General features: G+C 42.0%; 1 protein-coding gene across 34 annotated transcripts in view; it reads left to right on the plus strand.

The window, feature by feature from the left end:
- MACF1 (microtubule actin crosslinking factor 1) overlaps positions 1–26,959 on the plus strand; it is a 340,905-nt gene that overhangs the window by 114,129 nt on the left and 199,817 nt on the right. For all 34 annotated transcript variants that reach the window (XM_027622580.2, XM_027622734.2, XM_027621977.2 and 31 more), the window contains one exon: positions 13,050–13,111. In XM_027622580.2, coding sequence (XP_027478381.1) covers positions 13,050–13,111 — 62 coding nt within the window. The remainder of the gene's footprint in view (positions 1–13,049; positions 13,112–26,959) is intronic.

Here is a 26,959-nt window from a genome sequence, read left to right on the forward strand (position 1 = left end):
TCATTGAAATCATGTTCTGTGACCTTGAGCAAGTGGCCCAGACTTTTTGGCCACAGGTTTCTTTGGCTTCCTGAACTGCAGGGTGTACGGGACTGGTGCTGGAATGAGATATCAGTTCATCAGTTCTTGGTAAAATGAAAGAGATAAGGAGAAAGTAGTGTGCCTTTCATAAAAGGAAACTCATTTAAAGACCCGTCCTTTACTCTGGGATTGCCCTTACTGCTTTTCTGATGTTAAAATGTCCTTTATTTTATGAAAGAATTGTTCTTAGATCACAGTTTGGTTTTAGATATCCCTACTTAGCAAAAGAAAAGGTTGACAGCTTTATGTTAGGTTTTCTGATTTATTTTGGAACATTTACTGGTTTGGGAACTCCTGCATTGGTCATCGACTTTGATAATCAAAATATCTTTTGATATTATATTCCTGAGTCTCTGAAGCAGAACAAAATTGTGACCCAAATAGGCAGGTTTTCACTAAAATTGAAATTGTCGGCTGTTTTATCGAGGGGAGAGAGCAGAAGAAATCTCAGAAGGGGTGAGCAGAGCTACAGTTCCGATTCTGTCTCCTGACCGGGAGGCCAGTAGTGCCAGATATTTAAGTGCTTTGTGAGAAACAAAGGCGGTAGTATAATAATGTTTGGGGCACACGGAGGGGCTCTTTTAGTCTGTTGTCATGCAGTCTAGCCTTTCATCTTTCTGGTATCATTTCCTCCCTGAGATCTGGAGAAAAGAATCTTCTGCCTCTGAAAGTGCTTGGAGATAAAAAAAGGCCCCTTTTCTGTAATCAACGGAGAAGTTTAAGGAGGTGTAGAATCTTCATTGAAATTTTCGGCGCAAAAACATTCTCTACCGGTGTAGAGATCCTACCCGGTGTAATCCCCCCAAGGCAGTGTGACCGAATCGTTAAGAGAATGGACTTTGGCATCACCTGTCTGCTTGGGGCTCCTGCTCTACCACTGAATAGCTAGGTGGACTGGGGGAGTTGCTTAATCTTTCTATGCCTGGGTTTCCTCCTTTTTTAAAAGGGGATTTAAATAGACCCTAACTCAGAGTCATTATGAGGAGTACATGATATTCAAGCGCTTAGCCCCCTGTAAGCTCTGCAGGTGATTTTGATATGATCAGTTCACAGACTGGTATTTTGGGAACCATTGACCTAGTCCAAACTCAAAACGTTATAGATGAAACTCAGAGAGGGGAGCTGAGTGTTCTGTAAGGTAAGCATCATAGATTAGAGGCCAGCGAATCCAAGTTACAGACCTGATTCTGCCCCTGTGTCACTTTATCCAACTTCTTAAATTTCTTAAGGCTTGGATTTCTTCATCTTTCAGATGATATTTCGAGGATTCTTAAACCTCTGATCTCTTTGTATCTGTGATTTAGTTTTTCCGATAATCTAATGAATAGTCAAGAAACTATAGAGCTTTTCTCCCTCTTCCCTTCTCCTTGTATGCCTCTCCCTCCATCTCTGTCTCATTTCCCTTGCCACCATGATTACTCCCCTCTTTTCTTTCTCTTTCTTTCTTTCGTTCTTCTTTCTTTCTTTTTAAAAAATTTTTTTAATTTATTTGACAGAGAGAGAGATGGGGAGAGAGGGAACACAAGCAGGGGGAGTGGGAGAGGGAGAAGCAGGCTTCCCGCTGAGCAGAGAGCCAGATGCAGGGCTTGATCCCCTGGGATCATGACCTGAGCCGAAGGCAGATGCCCAAAGACTGAACCACCCGGACGCCCCACTCCCGGCTTATTTCTTTATCTAACTCTGTCATTTACTCTTGGATTCCCAATAGAGCAAAGAATTATCATTAATAAAGTTCCAGTTTGCCTGAGAAATAACATAAAATTTTAATTTTGCACTGATGTTTCTAGAATTATCACCTCCCGAAGCTCCCAATTCTCCATCTTCACTGAGACATTCTAAGCCTGTACCAACCCTTGGTGATAGATGCCTGTCATGAATCCCAGTTACAGTTATGGTTTGCACCTCCCTTCTTCCTGTCATTACACAGGATAGTATTGTGTTGCCTCCTAATAATTTCATGGTGGCAGTAGGTGTGGTGGTTAAAAGTCCATGACAGACTTGGATTTGAATCTCAATTCTGCTACTTGCTAACTGTGTGACTTCAGGCAAATTATTAATAAGCTTTTTTTGAGCCTCAATTTGAACTATAAAAATGAGGGTAAATAGTGTGTACTTGGTAGAGTTGTGAGGATCGAGACAAATACTAAATGAAACAGGCCTTGCACAGTGCCTGACACAGAGTAAACACAATTTCTAGGTCAGTCTTATCTCCTGAAGTTGACTTATGTATGTCTGAGGATAGGAATCATTTATAATGTTGGTGCCATTGTATATTTTTGGTAAGCACAGTTAATTGCTTGATTTCCATCTATCTACGTATCTTTCTCTCCCTTCCTTTCTTCCCCCTTTTTTTTTAAAGACTTTATTTATTTATTTGACAGAGAGAGACACAGCGAGAGAGGGAACACAAGCAGGGGGGGTGGGAGGGAGAAGCAGGCTCCCCGCCAAGCAGGGAGCCCGATGTGGGACCTAGTCCCAGGACCCCGGGATCATGATCTGAGCCGAAGGCAGACGCCCAGCAACTGAGCCACCCAGGCACCCCCTTCCTTCCTTCTTGAAGTACAGTTGGCACATAATATTACATTAGGTTCAGACGTATGATTCAATAAGTTTATATGTTCTGCTGTCTCACCACAAGTGTATCTACCATCTGTCACCATAAGCTATTACAATATTATTGACTATATTGCCTGTGCTGTATCTTTTATTCCCATGACTTATTCATTTCATAGAAATCCTGTATCTCCCACTCCTCTTCGCCTGTTTTGTCCATCCCCACACCCCCTTCCCCTCTGGCAACCCCTCTGTATTTATGGGTCTGTTTCTTCAGCCCATTTTCTTTGAGCTTACATGAAGTGGTGCAAAGTCTCCTGGGTCCAGACGTGGCAAGAAGAATTTAGGAAAGCTGTAACTGTAGACGGGACATGTGAATGGAAATCCCTGCTCCCTGCTGAAAAGCAGTCTTTTAATTATCATTTGGGAATACTTCTTAGTCTGACTTTGAAAATACCGCTTGAAGTGTCCTTGTAGATATAACCTTGGCACATAGTGAGTGGGCTTTCAGTATATATTTGTTAAATGAATGAGTATTCTTGAGTATCCATTATTGTCTTAAATGTTGGATATTTAAGGAAATTTAAAACATGGTTCTTGACTCCAAAGAGCTAAAGTTCAGATAAGTAGGATTTACATAGAGAGGTATCTAATAATAGGTTTTGTATGCCTGGTGCCAAGTAAACTGAATAAACACAGGCACCTGCAGGCATCTAGAAGTGGCTGGCATAGGTGGAAAGATATAAAGGGAGAAGTGGGACTTCAGCTGGACCTTGTAAGGAGGCTCTAACTTAGATAACCGAAAAAGAGGGAGACCAGATACTCCAGTAGGGGCAACAAAGACAAGAATGTGCAAGTTATGTTTGGAAACAATGATATCAGAATAGTTGCAGTTGAGTCATGCAGGGGAGAGCCCAAAGATAAAGTTGGAAGAGTAGATTGTAAATTTCTTCAGGTCAGAGGCCACATATTTATCTCCTCCAACCACCTAACACACAGGGAATAAAAACCAGAATTGAATTTCAAAGGGTTGTACACAGCAGACTATGGAAACAAAGGACCTAGACTTGGTCTTCTGGGAGCCACTAAAGGATTTTTGAGTAGAGGGATAATAATGGGCAAAGTGGTGATTTCAGATTTGTTGAGATAGGCTGTCTGCTGTACTTGCCACAGCCACAGCTGTCAACTGTTAGCTTCAAATCTGTAGCGTCAATTCTGACTGCTCTTCCGAACTCTAGACCTAACGTTCCAACTGTCAGCAAGAAGATCTGCTAACACCTTATTATTTTTCTTCTACTTTACCCAACCTACCCAACACCCAGTCTGTGCCTCCTCTACCTTCCTAATCTCAAGATACCACTCCTCCCAGTTGCTGGAAACATTAGTTGACCAACATTTATTGACTAGAAACGTTAGAATTATTTTGAACCTTCCCTTTTCCTTAACACATCTAGTCAGTATTTAAGGGCTGCTGTTTCTGCCTCCGCATTATCTTACGGGTCTGCCTGCCCTCTTTGTATTCTTGCTGTCTCTGCCCTCGTTCATACTCTTAGATTTTTTTCTTGGTTTGTCATTAAGTAGGCCTCTAGCTGGTTCTTGTACCCCTTAGTGTCTCTCTGCTGCAGACTGGCCTTTGGTCCGATGCCAGATTAATCTTTTCAGAACACCCTCTGGTTCAGAAAGTCTTGGGGCGCCTGGATGGTGCAGTTGGTTAAGTGTCCAGCTCTTGTTTTCGGCTCAGGTCGTGATCTCAGGGTCATGAGATAGAGCCCTGTGTCAGGCTTTGTGCTCAGTGTGGAGTCGGCTTGAGACTTTGTCTCCCTCTCCCTCTGCCCCTCGTCCTGCTTGAGTTCTTTTTTTTCTCTCTCTCACATAAATAAGTAAATCTTTAAAAAAAATCTCAGTGGTATCATTTGATTTACTGAATTAAGTAGATCAGTTTTCTGGAGTGATTTAACCTCATATGACCTTGCAAGCTTCCTTTCTCATTAAATTGCTAAATGTATGTTATGCATACCTGTGCTATTCCCTGAAACACATCCTGTGTACTTACATGTCTCTGAATTGCTGCTCATACTTCTTCTTCAGTTTGGAATTCCTTAACTCCATTTGTGCTGCCCAAATCCTAATTGTTATCCAAGGTTTAGTTCAAACATCATGCCTTCCATGAACTCTCCTCCTACCCCTCTGTCAGAATTAATCAACTGTTATTATCAGCATCATTTTGTGTAGCTTGTATCTGGTGTTTTATTTGCTTGATATTATTGTTAATTATTTATATATTGGTGTTTGCTACTAGATTGTAAATTTCATGAGGTCAAGGAATGGACCTATTCTATTTCCCTTCTCTGTCAGCTCATGTATCTCATTTTTAAAATTTCCAGGAGGTTGATGCCTCTTGGGCTTTTTCTTCTTTTTTTTCCCCTAGATTTTATTTATTTATGAGAGAGAGAGAGAGAGAGCGCGCGCTCACGCACATGAGTAGGGGCAGGGGCAGAGGGAGAGAGAGAAGCAGACTCCCGGCTGAGCAGGGAGCCTGACACCTGGGACTTGATCCCAGGACCCTGAGATCATGACCTGAGCCAAAGGCAGACACTTACCAACTGAGCCACCCAAGTGCCCCATTGGGCTTCTAGAACCATTTGTGATTTTTCTGTGGCCCTCAGGGAAACAAGCAGAAGTTCTTCTTTTATTTGCTTTTGTAATGATTTATAATGCACTGGGACTATGTTATCAGCTATGTTGGATTAGAACACAGAGCTTTACACCTCAAATGCAGGCTTTAATTCCAACTCTAGGCCTATTCTCAAATTGCTCCTAGTAGAGTAGGGCAAATAGACACGTAAACAATAATACCTTGCAATAAGCACAAGAGAAAGATCAGCTAAACTAGTGTGTGTAAGGGGTAAGAAAAGCTCCTGGAAGTGATGGTTGAATTGAGTACAGAGCAGAGTAGATAGACAAGGAGGGAGCTGTATTCCACGCAGAGGGAACAGTGAATACAAGGGCAAGATTACATTTGGGCAAGAATGTTCAGCAAGGCTGAAAGAATTTTTATGAAAGGGTAGGTGGTGATGAGTGGCAGGCAGGCACCACATCATAATGGGTCTTAGATGCCAGGGTAAAAAGTTTGAATATTATCCTGAATGGAGGCACCAGGCTTTGGAATCCAATGGAGCTGAGTTCAAATTTAACTTCTTTACCTACCTTGTGATCTTGGACAAATTACTTAACCTCTCTAGGCTTTATCTTTCCAGTAAAATAATATCTAGCTTTCAGGGTTCTTGAGCATTAGGAATGATATACATAAGGCATGTCGCACAGAAGCAGGTGTTCAGTAAACATTAACTATTAATATTAAGAGGATGAGGAGTCCCTGAAAGATTTTAAGGCAGAGTACCAGATCAGTTTTGTTAGAAAGATTGCTGGCAGAATTGAAAAGGATAGTGTCTTAGTTTGGGCCACAGATGTGGTGGCTTCAACAACACACCTTTATTTCTCATAGTTCTGGAGGCTGGAAGTCTAAGATCAAGGCAGCTGTAGATTTGGTGTCTGGTGCGGGCCCTCTTCCTGGATCATAGATAGCTGTCATCCTCACTGTACCCTCACATGGCAGAAAGAGGGTGAGAGAGCTGTCTTGGGGTCCTTTTATAAGGACCACCCTCATGACCCATTCATGCCCCAAAGGCTTCACGTGATACTATCACAGTGGGGATTAAGATTTCAACATACGAATTTAGGGGAGGAAATAGAAACGTTCAGACCATAACAGATGGATTAGAGCAGGGAATCCTGTTAGAAGCAGAGAGAAGAGAGTTCAGTTTTAGACAAGTTGAGTTTGAGATGAGCAAGAAATGTTTAGGAGGCAATTAGACATATGAAAGTGGTATTTAGGATGAAAGCCTGAGCTGAAGATACGGATTTGAAAGTGATCAGTTACAGTTCGAACCATAGGAGTAGATAAAATTATTCTGGGAGAATGGGGAGAACTGCTGTTCATAACCTTTTTTTTTTTTTTTTAAGATTTTATTTATTTGAGAGGGAGAGCAAGCACAAGCAGTGGGGGTAGCAGAGGGAGAGGGAGAAAGCAGGCTCCCTACTCGACAGAGAGCCTGATGTGGGGCTCGATTCCAGGACCCTGAGATCATGTCCTCTCAACCGACTGAGCCACCCAGGTGCCCCTCCTTTTTTTTTTTTTTTTTTTTTTTTTTTTGAGCTATGGGTCTTTATTCCCCTCCCACCATGCACATAACACCCAACATTTTACATGCAGTTTTAGGTGGTTCATGGCATCACTCTCCAAACCCATCTATGGACCTGTGGGTCCATGGATATCTTAAAAACCTGTAATACCAAATGAAGGAAAGAAGGCTAAGGATGAGTAAGCATTTAGGGAGTGAGCAGAAAAGAAGGAATAACCAAAGAGGAAGGAGGAACACTAGGAGGGAGTAGAGTCTCAGATTCAAGAGGGAGAGTGTGAGTTTAAAAGGTGAAGGAATGATCAGCAGTGTCTTCTGAGTTGGCAGTTAGGTAGGTGATTGTGGAGAAAGCAATTTCAGTGAATTTGTGGGGCTCAAAGCCACACAGGTCACATGGGAATAGGAGGTGAGGAAATGGAGACAGCATTGTCATCATACTTGTTCAGGAAGCCAAGGGGTAAGGAAAGGGAGAAGTTAAAGATATACAAGCTAGGGGATACTTGTTGGACTAAGGTTCCCAAAGAGAAGGGAAGACGTGGGATCCAGATTTTAGGTTGGAAGGACTTGCCCAAGTTTCCAAAGGACATCTCTGCAGGTGAAACTAAAACAAAGAAAATTAGAGTACGTATTGGTAGCTTGGTGGACTGTAATGGCTTTTAATAAAAGTTGGAAACAAGTATTAAATCCTTCTAATTAAGTAACCCCCCACATCATTCATTGGTGCCTCAATATGTTCAATCTTAGAATTTCCCAGTGGGCAGTTGGGTTCTTTCTTGGCAGATCATAGCCTTTGGTAGGGCCAAGTTTATAAGAAGCATCAAAGAATATGGCCTTTGTTAAATTGACTGGAGTATCTTTGAAAATTCTACCTCCAGTGTTAGGTAAAATGATCTTTGCTGGGCCTGGAATTAAATTAGGGATTCATGTGTAGGGGGCCAAACCTAAAACTTTAAAAAGTTTGAAAGTCTGAGCTGTTTGGAGCATTCTGAAAGTTTAATAGTTGGTTGTTCTTTGGCTTCTGTAATGAATTTCCTTGCTAAAATATTATGATCTCAAACCCCAGGCACTGCAGTATCTATCCTCTTGTCTTAAAGCTTAAATCAGGGAAGAACTTGCATGTACTTGATGGGTCTGCAACACAGGATCCTAAAAAAGAATCCTTCAGCTTTGGGGGCACAGTTGTTCCATAAAACCCTTTTCTGAGGAACTTACGGCTCAGCTCTAAAGCAGGCTAGCTGGTATTGAGAAGAGCTTGTAATCGTGTTTCCCTTAGTAATTATGCTCCGAATAAGTACCTGGACCTCTTGCTGCTGAACTGAAATCCCGTTTTTTAGCTATCGGAAACAGTAAGATGGACTAGCGTCCATCGTGCCCTTCGCATCTTCAGGTCTAAAATAAAAGAGGCAGTGGACTAAAAAGAAATCCCATGAATCCCGCCTCTTCTTTTGTATATATATATGTATATATGTATATGTATATATATGTAAATGTGTGTGTATATATGTGTGTGTGTGTGTGTGTATATATACGTATATATATATGGCACCAGCACAGGGCTCGAACTCACAACCCTGAGATCAAGACCTGAACTGAGATCAAGAGTCAGATGCTTAACTGACTGAGCCACCCAGGTACCCCCTGCTCCTTCTTTAAAATATTGATTAGTTTAAAAGGAAATTTGTTGGGGTGCCTGGGTGGCTCAGTGGTTAAGCGTCTGCCTTCGGCTCAGGTCATGATCCCAGGGTCCTGGGATCGAGTCCCGCATCGGGCTCCCTGCTCTGTGGGAAGCCTGCTTCTCCCTTTCCCACTCCCCCTGCTGTGTTCCCTCTCTCGCTGTGTCTCTCTCTGACAAATAAATAATAAAATCTTAAAAAAAAATAAAAGGAAATTTGTTAACTTTTTCCATCTATGTATTATTTAACCTGTCATGGTAAACACATATAGCTTTTATAATAAATTCTGAAAAGAAAAATAACAAGGAGAACTTGTGTCTCCAGAGTGAGAATTTTGTAAAACTGGAAATAGTCAATCTTGGTTATGAAGGTATTAATGTAGTGAGGCAGAATGGGTCTGGTGGTGGTGAAATGTAAGGGGGCAGAACTTTTAGTTGGCTTTAATTTTGTTTTCCCATCACGGCTGCATGTTTCAGCACACAAGAGACACTTATTGGGGTGTTGGGGTTTCTTACATACTGGACTGTTTTTCCGTAGGTAACTCGACTCTGATTTCATTCTGTGTGTTTCATTAGCCAGTCTTCTAATCATATATTGGCCAGTCAAGAAGTTTTTGTTTTAGGTCATATCCTGCAGAGCTGTAGCTGTTAGCAGCTTTGGGAGATACAAAAAGTAAAGCATGATCTCTTTCCTTAAGGAGTTAGTGATCTCACTGGTGCTGTAAGAATAAGCATATTAAAAGTTCAGGACTCTCTGTATAACTATATAAGTGCTGATTGAGTGATTAGCATAGTAAGTACCATAAAAATTTGTAGGACAAAGAGACTGTTGAGACCTGGAGTTGTCAGGAAAGGCTGCCAGAGTAATTTTTCTCAAGCACACATCTGATCGTGTCATCTCCTATTTAAAATCTTTTGACGCTTTCCTTCGCCTTCTCCTACCAATTTCTTAGTGGTAAAGTTTACTCATTAGCTTGTAAGAAAGGTCATGATTTGGCCCATGCCATCCTATCTAGTTTTAAGTCTCTGCACTACCTAATACACATCCTGTCTTTCAGCCATCCTTGATTCTGTGCACTTCTGTGAACATAAGCTCCTGGTTGTCTCCATGAATTTGCATGTAGTAGCTTTGTCCCTTCCCTTTAAATTCTTGGCTAACTTCTACTCATCTTTTAAGGTTTAATTGGACTCATTCCTCTGGAACCTTTCACTAACTGCCCATGTTTCCCTCTCCTGTTGAGGTAGCTTAACCATTTTTCTTCTGTTCTTGAGCACTCTGTGCTTAGCTTTGTTTATAGCACATATCAAACTGCATGGAAGTTAATTCTTTTTTCTGCTAGACTGTCATCTATTTTATTATTTTTTAAAAGCAGGCTCCACACCCAACGTGGGACTTTAACACATGACCCCAAGATCAGGAGTTGCATGCTCCACCAACTGAGCCAGCCAGGTGCCCCGACTGTCATCTCCTTTAAAGATAGGGACTATGACTTTGGTATCTATTTTTTCTTTTTAAAGATTTTATTTATTTATTTGAGAGAGAGCAAGAGAGAGCATGAGCTGGGGAGTGACTTTGGTATCTATTGTTAGAGTCAAAGACAGGCTCTTCCAAGCATGTAGGTCCTTAATAAAGATGTATTCAAAGAAATGAGTGAATGAGTGAGCTAGATTTTAAAGAGTAAACAGTATTTGGGGTGCCTGGGTGGCTCAGTCAGTTGATCATCCAACTCCTGATTTTGGTTCAGATCATGATCTTGGGGTTGTGGGATCAGGCCCAGCATCGGGGACTACATTCAAATAAACACATAAATAAAATCTTTTTTAAAAAAGGGTACTGTTTGGAGAGGTAGGGAGGGAGAGAGTCGCATGCCGTGAAGAGAAAATAGTGTGAGCAGTGTTAGTGACATTCTCATTCAGTCTGTAGATGACACAGGCTTGGAAAGGATAATGAAGATGTTGGATAATTGTTGGATAATTGAAGATCAAAATATGGTGGAATGAACGATAGTGGTCAAATCTAATAAAAATCCCGCTTCGAATACTTGCAGGGCTCTATTAAGTGAAAGGTAGCCTGGGGTGCCTGGGTGGCCCAGTGCATTAAGCGTCTGCCTTTGGCTGGGGCCATGATTCTGGGATCCAGCCCCACATAGGGCTCCAGCCCCACATCAGTCTCACTGTGCAGCAGGAAGTCTTCTCCCTCTGCCCCTCACCCCACTCTTGCTCTCTCTCTCTCAAATAAATAAAATCTAAAAAAAAAAAAAAAGTGAAAAGTAGCCTACACTTAAAAAAAAATTCTAAAAGTTCCAAATGAGAGCCAGTAGGGAGAATTTATAAGGAAGCAAATGATGACATATTTATAGAACTATTAAATTTATATATTGCCGTAGGAGGTAGTGAATTCTCTATTGAGTTTTAAGTATCAGGAATATTATATAGTTATGCAGGATTTGGGCAGACCTTTCAACCCTGAACAGATGATTCTTTGTTATTGAAGGGAATCATGTTTCAGCAGGGAATAAGACTAGATAACTAATTCTAATTCTCAAGTTCTGTGGTATATAATAGGAAGAGATCACTGTTCCTTGCAAAGCAGGAAAAGATTCAAGGCTGAAAAGAAGGATGTGAAGTTAAGAGCAAAGACAGGGGGGCACCTGGGTGGCTCAGTCATTAAGCGTCTGCCTTCGGCTCAGGTCATGGTCCCAGGGTCCTGGGATCGAACCCCGCATCGGGCTCCCTGCTCGGCGTGGAGCCTGCTTCTCCCTCTCCCACTCTCCCTGCTTGTGTTCCCTCTCTCGCTGTGCCTCTCTCTGTCAAATAAATAAAAACCTTTAAAAAAAAAAAAAGAGCAAAGACAGGGATGAGGTAATACTGAATGGCTGTAAACTCAGAAATGTGAGTAGGTAGTGCATTCACCTGGAAGTGGAGAGAGAGTGTCAGCATTGTTCAGAACGGTAGCTATGTGGCTCTTACTAGGCAGTCAGTTAGAAGGGAGTAACTGGGCTGTAGGGAGGGAAGACCTCACTGATGTTTGTGCTGAATACTAGTGAACCAGAGTTCTTTAATTCTGCCACTTTCTTCTGAAATGCTCTCTGACTTGGAGAAATAATGGAAGAGTCAAGCAATGGTGGTAATTCAGGTTCTTAGATTGTCATGGTGAACTTAGTGGTAGAAGGTTAGGCAGGTGACAGTTCCTGGGGGATTAGTGATGGCAGCTTTAATTGCTTAACTGTGTTGTCTAGCATAGACCAGGATAAGCTTAGATTCTCTTAATAAAAGGGATAAAATAAGAATGGAGTGATAAAGTTTGGGAATGATTAGGATGACTGCTAAGGAGATGTGTTTGGAGCAGGAATGCAGTGTGACAGTGTGGTGGCTGGATATGAACTGGAGATGAAGTAAGTCAAGGATGATGCCAGAGGATGCATGTGGAGGTAGTAAATGTGAACTAAGTTGTTCGGAGTTTAAGGTAGATTTGTCATGTGGAGGGGAGCAGGCAGCGGGGAGCGGTCGATGACAGCGAGCATGATTTGAATAAAATAGGGGCATGGCATAGCCTTCAAATAGAAGAAAAGGAGCAAGGCTGATGGATCAGTGGTCTGAAGTGCTCTGGGGAATTGGCAGATGTGGGAGAAAGGGAGTCCTCTGCAGGACTGGGCCTCTGGAGCAGTGATTGCCAAGTATTGGCAGTCATGTTTTTGTGAATGAGGTGCACAAAACTGAGAATGAAGGAGAGAGTGCCTACAAAGGAGTGGCTCTGTAAGACTTGGGAGAAGGAAGAGGTGGGGGAGATGTGTAGTGCAGGTAAACTGAGCAAGTTTCCGGGGTTGCCTGGTTGGTAATGGCTGCTGAGGAAACGGGAGCTAGGGGTAGAAACCGGGGCAGGAGAGGGTGGGAACAGAGCACTGGTCTGGCAGATCCATATGTGAAGAGGGAGATGGAACCATTGCAGTACGAGTGGCCCAAATGCCAAGGCCACTCGACCTCTTCTGCAGGTGGTGTTCACAGCTTTGACTTCTTGGAGGTTGCTTTGGGGGAAGCAGAGACTCGCTCACTCCCCAGATTATTATGCTAAGGAGACTTTGCCATGACATGGTTTTGAGGCATATGATTCTGTCTAATCTATAAAGTGGCAAGATGGTCAGGACAGAAGAGGAAGTTCAGGGGCACCTGGGTGGCTCAGTCATTAAGCGTCTGCCTTCGGCTCAGGTCATGATCCCAGGGTTCTGGGATCGAGCCCCGCATCGGGCTCCCTGCTCAGCGGGAAGCCTGCTTCTCCCTCTCCCACTCCCCCCTGCTTGTGTTCTCTCTCTCGCTGGGTCTCTCTGTCAAATAGATAAATAAAAAAAATCTTAAAAAAAAAAAAAACAAAAAAAAGAAGAAGAGGAAGTTCAGACAGGCCAAATCTTCCAAACAAGAAGACACTTCTTAGGTCTGTGGAAACTATCTCCACTGTCCGCGGAGAAGCTGGGGTGTGGATGAAGCAGGGGTAGGGCAACTTATCCGCGCCATGCTAAGCCAATGCCTTCTCTGTGTTTCCTTTACAGATGAACGGGACCGTGTTCAGAAGAAGACGTTCACCAAGTGGGTCAACAAGCACCTGATGAAGGTAGGTCTCCTTCGGAGATGCTGCCCTAGCACCTCTGGCTGCTCTTAGCTGGATCTGTCAGTCCCTTCTCGTGGATAGTTCAGATTGCTTGTCATGTGCTCGGTGGAGATACACATGTGACTTTTTAAAAATAACGAACATAGTCATAACAGTGTGGAAACTTGTACTGATCAGTTTCTTGGAGAGGATAGTAATAAATGCCATTACCTCAGAATGTTGAGGTTGAGGATACCAGGGGGTGATTCCTGGATTCAAAGAACACTTTGTTCCTAGCTTTACAAATTATTTTATAAGCTCCCTTCTTTATTTTTATTTCCAGATCTTATTACTGTGTAAGGATGGGGCAAAGGGGTTTTTGTTCTCTTTCTTTCTAAGTGCACAAATCTTAAATGTTTAGTTTAAGCAATTTTTGCATGTGTGTATATATACATTATAACCACCATGCAGTTTAGGATGCAGAACACTCCAGAACAGCTAGGACTGGGGGAGATTTTATTATTGTTTTTAAGTAGAGGAGAAACCAAGGCAGAGGCATGTTAAAAGCCCACCTAGGGATAAGCAGTATGACTAATGTGAAGTCCAGATTTGAAAACGTTTTTGAATAGTATATAATAATTACTCAATTCACATAATTTTGAGTTATATTGATTACTGCTCTGGGAAAGGTCATCAGTGACCTCTTAATTGCTATATCCAGTAGCCTGATTTTATCTTCCTCTTACTTGATTTCTCTACAGCATCTGATACTGTTGACTAACTTATTCCTTAAAACCGACTCTTAACGTTGGCTTCTAACACACTGCTTTTTCCTGAATTATCCTCTATGAATGCCTTTTTCTTTCTCCAACTCCTCCATGTTGCTGGTCCCCGGGGTCCTAACCTTACCCATTTTCTTGTTTTGTTCTCTGTACTCTTTTTGGGCAGTCTCATGTGTTAGTCACAGGGATCACTGGTGATGTGGAATGCAAGGAAGCCCAAGTAGAAAAAGGATACGAGGTGATCTCAAATCTGGTGTCTGGATGCAGCAAGGCTTTATGAAAACTAAACATTATCAGGCTGTTACTCCCTCTTTTTATTGAGGCCTTTGTGTTCTCTTGTTTTTATTTCTTTCCATATGTCTCCTACATTCATTGCTTCTGCCATTGCTTGTGTGAAAGCTATGGCGGCTGTCTCTCAAATGGTGATGTAATTTGTGGTTACATAATTCTGAAGACACCAAACACAGAAAATCTGATTGGCTGGGATGTATTTTTCCTCCATGGGTCAGATGTCCATCTATAGCTCAGTAATCTATGGCAAGGGAGATGGTTACATAAATCAGCATGGCTCCTGAGGGCCACTATTTAATGGGGACTTCAGGTGAGGACAGTTTTCAAAGTACAAGATCTGGATAAGGACGTAACAATAGAGCCATGTCCTATATTCTTTCCTAAGCCAAAGACAGTGTACTGGGCATGTTCATCTGGATGTCACCCAGACATATCCCGTATTCAACACATCCCAAATTGCTAAATATTTTCATTCATGTACTTGGCTATCCAAATTAGGAATCTAGAACTATTTTCAGTCTGCCCATCATGTCCCTTGTCACCAGCTCCAATCAATCACTTCCAATTCAGAAAGATGCTTGCACCTGACTTCTCTTCTCTATCCCCATGACGCCTGCCTAGTCCAAGGCCTTTTCAGCTTGCCTTGGTCACTGTAATAGTTCCTAGTAAGGTTTTCTGTAGCAACACTGATAACGCAAATAGTAGTAATAGTTTATTGGGTGCTTACCGTAAAGCTGACATTCTGGACTAAATTCTCTAGGTAGATTAGCTTCTTTACTCCTCAGTGAACTTATGCTGTAGACTCTTTCAATTTTCCCATTTTATCAATGAGGAAAATGAACTTTAGAGAAGTTTACTTGTTCAAGGTCATGCCACTATAAAGAGGCAGAACTGAAATTTTAGAATTCAGGCAACCTAAAGTCAACCTAAAACTTGTGCTCTTAACATCTGCAGTAATGGCCCACCTTATCCCTGCCTTTCCAGGCTCGTAGTGTTGAATTCCTTTATACCTCAGGCACTTGCTGAACCATGTGCATGCCATTTTACGACTGTATCCTTGCTCATGTGGAGCCTTCTCCAATCTCTGTTCTGCCTGCAAACACCAATTTAACACCATCTCAACAGATATTTTCCTGAATCTCCCATATGGAATTGACTACCCTTTGTGCCCTCACCGTATTCCTTACGTACTTCTGTTACAGCACATGTATACATTCTATATCTTTCTGTTGATTTGAGCTTGAAGGCAGATATTGTGTCTTATTTTGTTAGTGTCAGGATAAAGAGAAAGGAAGAGAGACAGAAAGAAAACTGCTATTTTCCTCTAATTCCTTCAAGATGTACCATTTGCCTCCAGTTTGCTGATGCAGAACTTGGTCATGATGCAGAGTCCTTGACAACCTGGTTCCAAGCTGCCCAGCTTCATTTGCAGGCATTGTCCCCTGTGTAGCCTGTGCTGTGGCCACATGAGATAAGTCACCGCTCCTTAAACACTGTGTGCTTCCACACCTCTTTGCTTATTTATCGCTCTACCTAGAATGCATGTCCCAATCTCCTCTGCCTGGCCATCACCCACTTACCCTTCAAGGCCCACGTCCAATATCACCTTCCTGAGAATCTGACCTCCAGTCCTGAGACTAAATTAATCTCAGCTCTCTCTTCCACGCCACTTTGAAGTGACGCCTTGTGTGTTCGCGCATTGGTCTCCCCTATCAGTGTGCTCGCGGAGGGCTCGGACTGTATTGTACTACTTTCTCTACCACATACTGCACCACAGATATGAGAAATATCCAGGATTTGTTGCCTTGAGTAAATAATATTTTAATAGTGTTTTATAGCTTACAAAGCACATTTCTGTCTGGCTTGATTCTTATGATAACTCTGAAGGCGGTAAAGGTATTTCATCCTCTCAGTTTTCCCAACTAAGGAAAGTGAGAATTAGAAGGGGTAAAGTGACCTTCCCAAGACCATACAGCGAGTGAAGGAGGGAATGAGGGACCACTCATGAGTCTTATGACTCAAATTACCTGTTCTTTCTACTAAAGATGCCCCCAACATATTCTTTTGTGCCTCCTCTCTAACAATTGGAAGAACTGAATTTATACTGACTCAGGCTTGCCCCCTAAACTTTGTAGTTGAACACAAATGCCCTGGCTCTCTGCTGTTGCCGGTTGGACCTCTGCCTCAGTGCTGTGTGATGACAGGAGGCCCAGGGAGGGAGAAACGAGGAGATGAACACAACAGGGCATTGTTAGAGACTGGAGGCCAGCCAGAGCTTTACTTCAGTCCCTGGCTATTTTCTCTCTCTTCTCGGACCCCCAGCCTTATAGTTCCAACGACATTTTCTCATCTTGGGATATTTCAGAGAGAGGGATTCACTGCTAATCAGAATCATTGCTCCATGCTGGCATTCTTTGAACTTTGGGCTGAGAAATATGGACTCAGATCTGTTTTTTATAATTCAGGCATCCCTTGCCATGCTCCCCAGGTACACCCAGATTAATGTGGCTGTTGGCAAGTAGATGGTTGTAAGATCAAAGCAACCAAGCCTCTCAAGTTCTGGATTGAGTTGACCTAGGATCTCTTGGATCCCCAGCTATCTCTATGGGAAACAGTTTGTTGTGGAATAAGCAAATTAATTCTTCTTTATTAATCGAGAACACTGCTGGTCCAATCTTAAAAGAGGTTTGTTAAGGCTGTTGACATCTGTAATATATAAATAACCTAATTTAGAATGCAAGCCTCCAAACAGAAGTGTTCTGGGCATATGCTAGAACCGTCAAAAAGAAAAATCTAGAGGGGCACCTGGCTGGCTCAGTCAGTGGAACATGTGACTCTTGATCTCGGGGTTGTGGGTTTGAGCCCCACGTTGGGTGTAGAGATTGTTTAAAAAAATTTTTAAATAAAATGTAAAAAAAAAAAAAGAAAAGAAAAATCTAGAGTTTTATTATTAAAAAAATTTTTTTTAAGTTGGCTCCATGCCCTATGTGGGGCTCCAACTCACAACCACAAGATCAAGGGTAGCGTGCTCTACTGACTAAGCCAGCCAGGCACCCCAAAAAATCTAGTTTTAAATGAGGTTTTATTTAAATTATTTATACTGTGTCTCTAGGTCCTGGTAGCTGATAAAGTTTATGCCCCCAGAGAGAACTCCCAGAAAGGATGAGGGAACTGAGCGCATGAGTTCCTAAGGAGGAGCAATGCTTTCTCTGATCAGTTCTTGTTGACTTCAGAAGTTACAGGTAGAAAGGAGAGACCAATATTTAGTCTAGCAGATGGGACAGTTCTCCCCCCCCCCTTTTTTTTCAAGATTTTATTTATTTGACAGAGAGAGACACAGAGAGAGAGGAACACAAGCAGGGGGGAGTGGGAGAGGGAGAAGCAGACTTCCTGCTGAGCAGGGAGCCCGATGCGGGGCTCGATCCCAGGACCCTAGGATCAGGAACTGAGCCGAAGGCAGACGCTTAACTACTGAGCCACCCAGGTGCCCCAGTTCTTTCCCTTTTTATTCATGTATGCAATCTAGAAGCTACTGGCCTTCCTGGAATTTCAGTTAAGCATTCCAGGTATACCAGCAAAAGTTTTCCAACTCCAAATTTTTACTCCAGACCTTCTCAGCTTTTCTGTGTGAGGCTCTCTAGTTGGACACGAGGTGGTAGATAGCTGTAGTGATTCTGGGCACTTCTGTTCTGCCGTAGCCGTGAGACAGCTCACCGAAGCACCGCATGTACTTTCACATGCCTTTTTGCTTATTCGCATCTGTGCGAAAGGTCAGTAGGAGACTGGCCGTGGAGTTCATTTAAGGATTGATAGAGTAGTGCTGTTTAGACACAGAGGGGAGAAGTGTTGCCTTTGTTGTGCAGGTGTGGCCACATGGTGGTTGTTTGTGACCATCTCCCGCCTGGACCTGCGTTTTCAGGACCTGATTCACTCCAAACACCTCTCAACCCCCACTGAACGTTTTGGGCCTACATTTGGATTGGATTTTCTATTCTCTACACCTAAGCGCCTTACCTGCCTGTTATGTAAAGCTACCCCATGTGGATTTTAGAATCATCCTCTTATCTTCAGAGACCCTTTGTGAATCAGGTGTGGTGCATTGTTAGATTCCTCAAAACTTAAGGAATTCTCCCAACAGAAGGACAATAGAATTCTTAACAGCAAAGAGCCTCACTCCCCCTCTCCCTCTACTCACCCCAGCAGGTTTCCAGCCTCTACTCATTCCCTGCATTTGAGCAGCGTTCTTTGACAGGCAAAAAGTCTGGGACAACTGTAATCTGTTTTTTAGCATTAGCATTAGGCTTTTTAAGCATTTTTTTTTAGCATTAGTATTTTTAGCATTAGCTTTAGGCTTTTCCTTGAGGATAAATTTGGCCATTGAATCAGTATGGAATTCCCCTCTTACAGTTTAGAAATCTACAAATTCACAAATCCATTTAAAGTTACCAGGCTCACTCTCGCTTACCCTGTACCTTTTATAAATGTAGATGAGAATAAATAACATACTCTTCTCTTTAAAACTTTCTCCTCTGACCTGTTTACCGCTCTTCAACATAGTTTGAGTCAAGGAAATTGAGCTGCTTGTGTTTCTTTTAAGTCTTAGAGGAAAGCTTTTCTTGATGAGGTTTGCTGCAGGTGTCAAAGAATACCACGTGACAGTCCTTGGTTCTTTTTGGAGAAGGGGGAGGATGGACTTAATATGTCCTTTCTACCCTTCAGGCATCATGGAAGCCTTGTGAAGGGAAAGTGCACTAAACTTGGAGTCAGGAGATGGTGATGGGACACTTCCCAGCTCAGTGATCTTACACAGGTTACTTACCTTCTCCAGGCAAGGCTTTTCTCATCTGCCAGCTGAGAGTGTTAAAGTCCCTTTGGGCCAGATTCTGATTCCAAGTACTTAAGTGCAATTTATTCCCTTCACTAAAGCCACTCAGAAGCGGGGAGAAGCTGTTTGTTTTTCTATAACTTCACATTAATCCTTTTTCACCCAACATGGGGCTTGAACTCACGACCTCGAGATCAAGAGTCACATGCTCTACACTGAGCCAGGCAGGCGCCCATAAGTGCAAATTAATCTTTAAAGAACTGGGAGAGCAGAGCTTTCCTTGGCTTATTAATGCACAGGAATTGGGGAGGATTAGCCTGGGTGGACTTGATCCCTCAAAATTTAGTCATTTGTTAACTTTTAAAAAATAGGTTTTTTGAGATTTAATTCACATATCCTACAATTTACCCATTTAAATCATACATAGTTCAGTGACTTATAGTATATAAGAGTTGTGCAACCATCACCATAATCCATTCTGTAACATTGTCATCATCCCCAAAAGAAACCCTGTACCTTTCAGTCATCTCCCCAACCCCCCCATACCTTCCTCCAGCCCCAGACAACCACAGATCTACTTTCTGACTCTATAGATTTGCCTAGTCTAAATATCTTTTATAAATGGAATCATACAATATGTGGTCCTTTTCTTTGTAACTGGCTTCTTTTACTTAGCGTAATGTTTTTAGAATTCATGCACATTATAGCATGTATCAGTATTTAATTGCCAAATAATATTCCATTGTATGGATGTCCCACATTTTGTTTATCCATTTATCAATTGATAGACATTTGGGTTATTTTCACTTTTTGGCAATTATGAATAATAAATGCTATGAACATTCATTCATGTACATGTTTTTTTTCCTGGACATATATTTTCAGTTCTCTTGTGTATATACCTGGGAGTGGAATCAATGTGTCATATGGTAACTTGTGTTCAGTCTTTTGAGGAACTGTCAGACTGTTTTCCAAAGCAGCCACGCCATTTTACATTCCTGCCGGCAACGTATGAGGGTTCCAGTTTCTCTACATCCTCATCAACAGTTACAATCTTTTTGATCATAGTCCTCCTGTTGGGTGGGGCGTGGTATCTTCCTGTGGTTTTTTTTTTTTTTTTTTTTTTTTTTTTTTTATTTTTTATTTTTTTAATTTTTTATTGTTATGTTAATCACCATATATTACATCATTAGTTTTTGGTGCAGTGTTCCATGATTCATTGTTTGTTCATAACACCCAGTGCTCCATGCAGAACGTGCCCTCCTCAATACCCATCACCAGGCTAACCCATCCCCCTACCCCCCTCCCCTCTAGAACCCTCAGTTTGTTTTTCAGAGTCCATCATCTCTCATGGTTCGTCTCCCCCTCTGACATACTCCCCTTTTCTTCCTCTCCTGTTATCTTCTTCTTTTTCTTTTTTCTTAAAATATGTTGCATTATTTGTTTCAGAAGTACAGATCTGTGATTCAACAGTCTTGCACAATTCACAGTGCTCACCGTAGCACATACCCTCCCCAATATCTATCACCCAGCCACCCCATCCCTCCCACCCCCAACCACTCCAGTAACACTCAGTTGTTTCCTGAGATTAAGAATTCCTCATATCAGTGAGGTCATGTGATACATGTCTTTCTCTGATTGACTTATTTCACTCAGCATAACACCCTCCAGTTCCATCCACGTCGTTGCAAATGGCAAGATCTCATTCCTTTTGATGGCTGCATAATATTCCATTGTGTATATATACCACATCTTCTTTATCCATTCATCTGTCGATGGGCATCTTGGCTCTTTCCACAGTTTGGCTATGGTGGACATTGCTGCTATAAACATTGGGGTACACGTACCCCTTCGGGTCCCTACATTTGTATCTTTGTGGTAAATACCCAGTAGTGCAATTGCTGGATCGAACGGTAGCTCTAATTTCAACTGTTTGAGGAACCTCCATACTGTTTTCCAGAGGGGTTGCACCAGCTTGCATTCCCACCAACAGTGTAGGAGGGTTCCCCTTTCTCCACATCCCCGCCAACATCTGTCGTTCCCTGACTTGTTAATTTTAGCCATTCTGACGGGTGTGAGGTGGTATCTCATTGAGGTTTTGATTTGGATTTCCCTGATGCCAAGCGATGTTGAGCACTTTTTCATGTGCCTGTTGGCCATTTGGATGTCTTCTTTGGAGAAATGTCTGTTCATGTCTTCTGCCCATTTCTTGATTGGATTATTTGTTCTTTGGGTGTTGAGTTTGATAAGTTCTTTATAGATTTTGGATACTAGCCCTTTATCTGATATGTCATTTGCAAATATTTTCTCCCATTCTGTCGGTTGTCTTTTGGTTTTGTGGACTGTTTCTTTTGCTATGCAAAAGCTTTTTATCTTGATGAAATCCCAATAGTTCATTTTTGCCCTGGCTTCCCGTGCCTTTGGCGATGTTTCTAGGAAGAAGTTGCTGCGGCTAAGGTCGAAAAGGTTGCTACCTGTGTTCTCCTTTAGGATTTGGATGGACTCCTGTCTCACGTTTAGGTCTTTCAACCATTTGGAGTCTATTTTTGTGTGTGGTGTAAGGAAATGGTCCAGTTTCATTCTTCTGCATGTGGCTGTCCAATTTTCCCAACACCATTTGTTGAAGAGACTGTCTTTTTGCCATTGGACATTCTTTCCTGCTTTGTCAAAAATAAGTTGACCATAAAGTTGAGGGTCCATTTCTGGGCTCTCAATTCTGTTCCATTGATCTATGTGTCTGTTTTTGTGCCAGTACCATACTGTCTTGATGATGACAGCTTTGTAATAGAGCTGGAAGTCCGGAATTGTGATGCCGCCAGCTTTGCTTTTCTTTTTCAGTATTCCTCTGGCTATTCTGGGTCTCTTCTGGTTCCATACAAATTTTAGGATTATTTGTTCCATTTCTTTGAAAAAAGTGGATGGTATTTTGATGGGGATTGCATTGAATGTGTAGATTGCTCTAGGTAGCATTGACATCTTCACAATGTTGATTCTCCCAATCCATGAGCATGGAACGTTTTTCCATTTCTTTGTGTCTTCTTCAATTTCTTTCCTGAGTATTTTATAGTTTTCTGAGTACAGATCCTTTGCCTCTTTGGTTAGATTTATTCCTAGGTATCTAATCGTTTTGGGTGCAATTGTAAATGGGATAGACTCCTTGATTTGTCTCTCTTCGGTCTTGTTGTTGGTGTATAGGAATGCCACTGATTTCTGTGCATTGATTTTATAGCCTGCTACTTTACTGAATTCCTGTATGAGTTCTAGCAGTTTTGGGGTGGAGTCTTTTGGGTTTTCCACATACAGTATCATATCATCTGCAAAGAGTGAGAGTTTGACTTCCTCTTTGCCGATTTGGATGCCTTGGATTTCTTTTTGTTGTCTGATTGCTGTGGCTAGGACTTCTAATACTATGTTGAATAGCAGTGGTGAGAGTGGACATCCCTGCCGCGTTCCTGACCTTAGGGGAAAAGCTCTCAGCCTTTCCCCATTGAGAATGATATTCGCTGTAGGTTTTTCGTAGATGGCTTTTATGATATTGAGGTATGTACCCTCTATCCCTATACTCTGAAGAGTTTTGATCAAGAAAGGATGTTGTACTTTGTCAAATGCTTTTTCTGCATCTATTGAGAGGATCATATGATTCTTGTTCTTTCTTTTGTTAATGTATTGTATCACGTTGATTGATTTGCGGATGTTGAACCAGCCTTGCAGCCCAGGGATAAATCCCACTTGGTCATGGTGAATAATCCTTTTAATGTACTGTTGGACCCTATTGGCTAGTATTTTGGTGAGAATTTTTGCATCCATGTTCATCAAGGATATTGGTCTGTAATTCTCTTTTTTGATGGGGTCTTTGTCTGGTTTTGGGATCAAGGTAATGCTGGCCTCATAAAATGAGTTTGGAAGTTTCCCTTCCATTTCTATTTTTTGGAACAGTTTCAGGAGAATAGGTATTAATTCTTCTTGAAAGGTCTGATAGAATTCCCCTGGGAAGCCATCTGGCCCTGGGCTTTTGTTTCTTGGGAGATTTTTGATGACTGTTTCAATTTCCTTAGTGGTTATAGGTCTGTTCAGGTTTTCTATTTCTTCCTGGTTCAATTTTGGTAGTTGATACATCTCTAGGAATGCACCCATTTCTTCCAGGTTATCTAATTTGTTGGCATAGAGTTGCTCATAATATGTTCTTATAATTGTTTGTATTTCTTTGGTGTTGCTTGTGATCTCTCCTCTTTCATTCATGATTTTGTTGATTTGGGTCATTTCTCTTTTCTTTTTGATCAGTCTGGCCAGGGGTTTATCAATCTTGTTAATTCTTTCAAAGAACCAGCTCCTAGTTTCGTTGATCTGTTCTACTGTTCTTTTGGTTTCTAGTTCATTGATTTCTGCTCTGATCTTTATGATTTCTCTTCTCCTGCTGGGTTTAGGCTTTCTTTGCTGTTCTTTCTCCAGCTCCTTTAGGTGTAGGGTTAGGTTGTGTATTTGAGACCTTTCTTGTTTCTTGAGAAAGGCTTGTATTGCTATATACTTTCCTCTCAGGACTGCCTTTGCTGTATCCCAAAGATTTTGAACAGTTGTGTTTTCATTTTCATTGGTTTCCATGAATTTTTTTAATTCTTCTTTAATTTCTTGGTTGACCCATTCATTCTTTAGTAGGATGCTCTTTAGCCTCCATGTATTTGAGTTCTTTCCGACTTTCCTCTTGTGGTTGAGTTCTAGTTTCAAAGCATTGTGGTCTGAAAATATGCAGGGAATGATCCCAATCTTTTGGTACCGATTGAGACCTGATTTGTGACCTAGGATGTGATCAATTCTGGAGAATGTTCCATGGGCACTAGAGAAGAATGTGTATTCCGTTGCTTTGGGATGGAATGTTCTGAATATGTCTGTGAAGTCCATTTGGTCCAGTGTGTCATTTAAAGTCTTTATTTCCTTGTTGATCTTTTGCTTAGATGATCTGTCCATTTCAGTCAGGGGGGTGTTAAAGTCCCCCACTATTATTGTATTGTTGTCAATGTGTTTCTTTGCTTTTGTTATTAATCGCCTTATATAATTGGCTGCTCCCATGTTCGGGGCATAGATATTTACAATTGTTAGATCTTCTTGTTGGATAGACCCTTTAAGTAGGATATAGTGTCCTTCCTCATCTCTTATTACAGTCTTTGTTTTAAAATCTAGTTTGTCTGATATAAGGATTGCCACCCCAGCTTTCTTTTGGCGTCCATTAGCATGGTAAATGGTTTTCCACCCCCTCACTTTCAATCTGGGGGTGTCTTTGGGTGTAAAATGAGTCTCTTGCAGACAGCATATTGATGGGTCTTGTTTTTTAATCCAATCTGATAGCCTGTGTCTTTTGATTGGGGCATTTAGCCCATTTACATTCAGGGTAACTATTGAAAGGTATGAATTTAGTGCCATTGTATTACCTGTAAGGTGACTGTTAACTGTCTGTTGTCTGTGTTCGTTTCTGCTCTTTGCTGTTTTTAGGTTCTCTCTTTGCTTAGAGGACCCCTCTCAATATTTCTTGGAGGGCTGGTTTCGTGTTTGCAAATTCCTTTAGTTTTTGTTTGTTCTGGAAGCTTTTTATCTCTCCTTCTATTTTCAATGACAGCCTAGCTGGATATAGTATTCTTGGCTGCATATTTTTCTCGTTTAGTGCTCTGAAGATATCTTGCCAGTCCTTTCTGGCCTGCCAGGTCTCTGTGGATAGGTCTGTTGCCAATCTAATGTTTCTACCATTGTAGGTTACATATCTCTTCTCCCGAGCTGCTTTCAGGATTTTCTCTTTGTCTCTGAGACTCGTAAGTTTTACTATTAGATGTCGGGGTGTTGACCTATTTTTATTGATTTTGAGAGGGGTTCTCTGTGCCTCCTGGATTTTAATGCCTGTTTCCTTCCTCACATTAGGGAAGTTCTCTGCTATAATTTGCTCCAACATACCTTCTGCCCCTCTCTCTCTCTCTTCTTCTTCTGGGATCCCAATTATTCTAATGTTGTTTCGTCTTATCGTATCACTTATCTCTCGAATTCTGCCCTCGTGATCCTGTAGTTGTTTCTCTCTCTTTTTCTCAGCCTCTTTATTTTCCATCATTTGGTCTTCTATATCGCTGATTCTCTCTTCTGCCTCATTTATCCTAGCATTTAGTGCCCCCATTTTTGATTGCACCTCATCAATAGCCTTTTTGATTTCGATTTGGTTAGATTTTAGTTCTTTTATTTCTCCAGAAAGGGTTTCTCTAATAACTTCCACGCTTTTTTCAAGCCCAGCTAGTATCTTTAAAGTCATGATTCTGAACTCTAGGTCCGACATCGTACTAATGTCCGTATTGAGTAGGTCCCTGGCTGACGGTACTACCTCTTGTTCTTTTTGCTGAGGTGATTTCTTTCGTCTTGTCATTTTGTCCAGAGGAGAATAGATGAATGAGAGAACAAAAGGCTAACAGGTTTACAACGTCCCCAGCAAATATACTGTATACAAATCAGAAAAGACCTGAAACCAGGGGAAAAGAAAGGGAAAGAAAGAAAAAAGAAAGAGAAAAAGAAAAAAAAAAGAAAAAAAAAAGATAAAAACAAAAACAAAACAATTCAAAAAAGGCAGAATATGATCAAATATGATCAGGCTAGTGCATAGATCAGTGCCACACACTAGATTTTGGGCGTATTTTGGTCTGTTAGAAAAAAGTGCCTCCTAAAATTTTAAAGGAAGAAAGGCATATATGTACAAAATAAGGGTTGATACAATGAAGGGATGGAAGATGACTGTAAAGATGAAAATTATAAAAGATTTTATAAAAGGACTTGGTAAGATAAGTTGTTTGAAAAAAGAAAGAAGATTTAAGGAAAAAAAAAAAAAAGGAAAAAGGGAGAGAATGTGATCAGGCAGGAGACTAGAACAAAGCCATACACTAGTGGTTTAGGGTATATTTTGATCTGTTAGAAGAAACTGTACCTCAAAATTTTAAAGAGAGAACAACTTATATATATATGCCAAAAACAAGGATAACTACTATGAAGGGATAAAATATGACTCTAAAAATGAAAAAAAAAATAAAATTTTTTTTTTTTTAAAAAGGGATTTATAAGATGTTGGTTGAAAAAGGGAAAAAGAAAAATAAAAAAAAGTCAACAAAAATTAACTTTGATGAAATAATGAATCATGGTAAAAAAAAAAAAAAAAAAAAAAGAAGCCATGAATCTATGTGCAGTATTCCCCTAGCGCTGGAGTTCTCCTATTCTCCTTGATCGATCAACTTGGTCTTGGCTTGCTGACTGTTTGTGTTGATCTTCTGGGGGAGGGGCCTGTTGCTGTGGTTTCCAAATGTCTTTGCCGGAGGCGGAATTGCCCCGCCCTTGTCGGTCCGGGCTAAGGAAGCTGCTCCAGTTTGCTCTCAGGAGCTTTTGTTCCCTGCAAGCTCTCGGTACAGCTTTGGAGGACCAGGGCGAAAATGGCGGCCTCCCAGTCTCCGCCCGGAGGAGCCGAGAACTCGGGGCCCCACTCCTCAGTGCGCCCCCAGAGAAAAGCAGTCACTCCCGTGTCCCCGGTCTCCGGCCGCACTCCGTGCTCACCCGGCCTGTGATCGAGCGTTGCTATCTCTGGCACCCGACCCCGCTCGGAGTCTCCAAACCCAGCAGATCCCTGCAGTGCGTTCCCGCACCGCTCCTCCCCGGGAAGGAAGGGGAGTCTCCCCGGATCTGCTGCTTGTTGGGTCCTTGCTGGGGGAGCCGTGCCCCGACTGGGCCGCAGATCACAGTTTATGGCAACCCCGAGCTGAGAGCCCGCGACTCTGGTCCGTATCTGCAGCCGGCTTCCCCGCCCCGACACCTGGCAGCTCTGCCGCACTCAGGCACCCCCGGTCTCTCTGTGACCCCAAGGGTCCTGAGACCACACTGTCCCGGGAGGATTCCACCCCCCGCTTAGCCACTGCAGCGGCGTCCCTCTGCCGAGCCAACTTTTAAAAGGTCCGATTTTGTGCTCCG

The sequence above is a fragment of the Zalophus californianus genome, chromosome 4 (assembly GCF_009762305.2).
Source record: "Zalophus californianus isolate mZalCal1 chromosome 4, mZalCal1.pri.v2, whole genome shotgun sequence".
Classification (NCBI taxonomy): Eukaryota; Metazoa; Chordata; class Mammalia; order Carnivora; family Otariidae; genus Zalophus; species Zalophus californianus.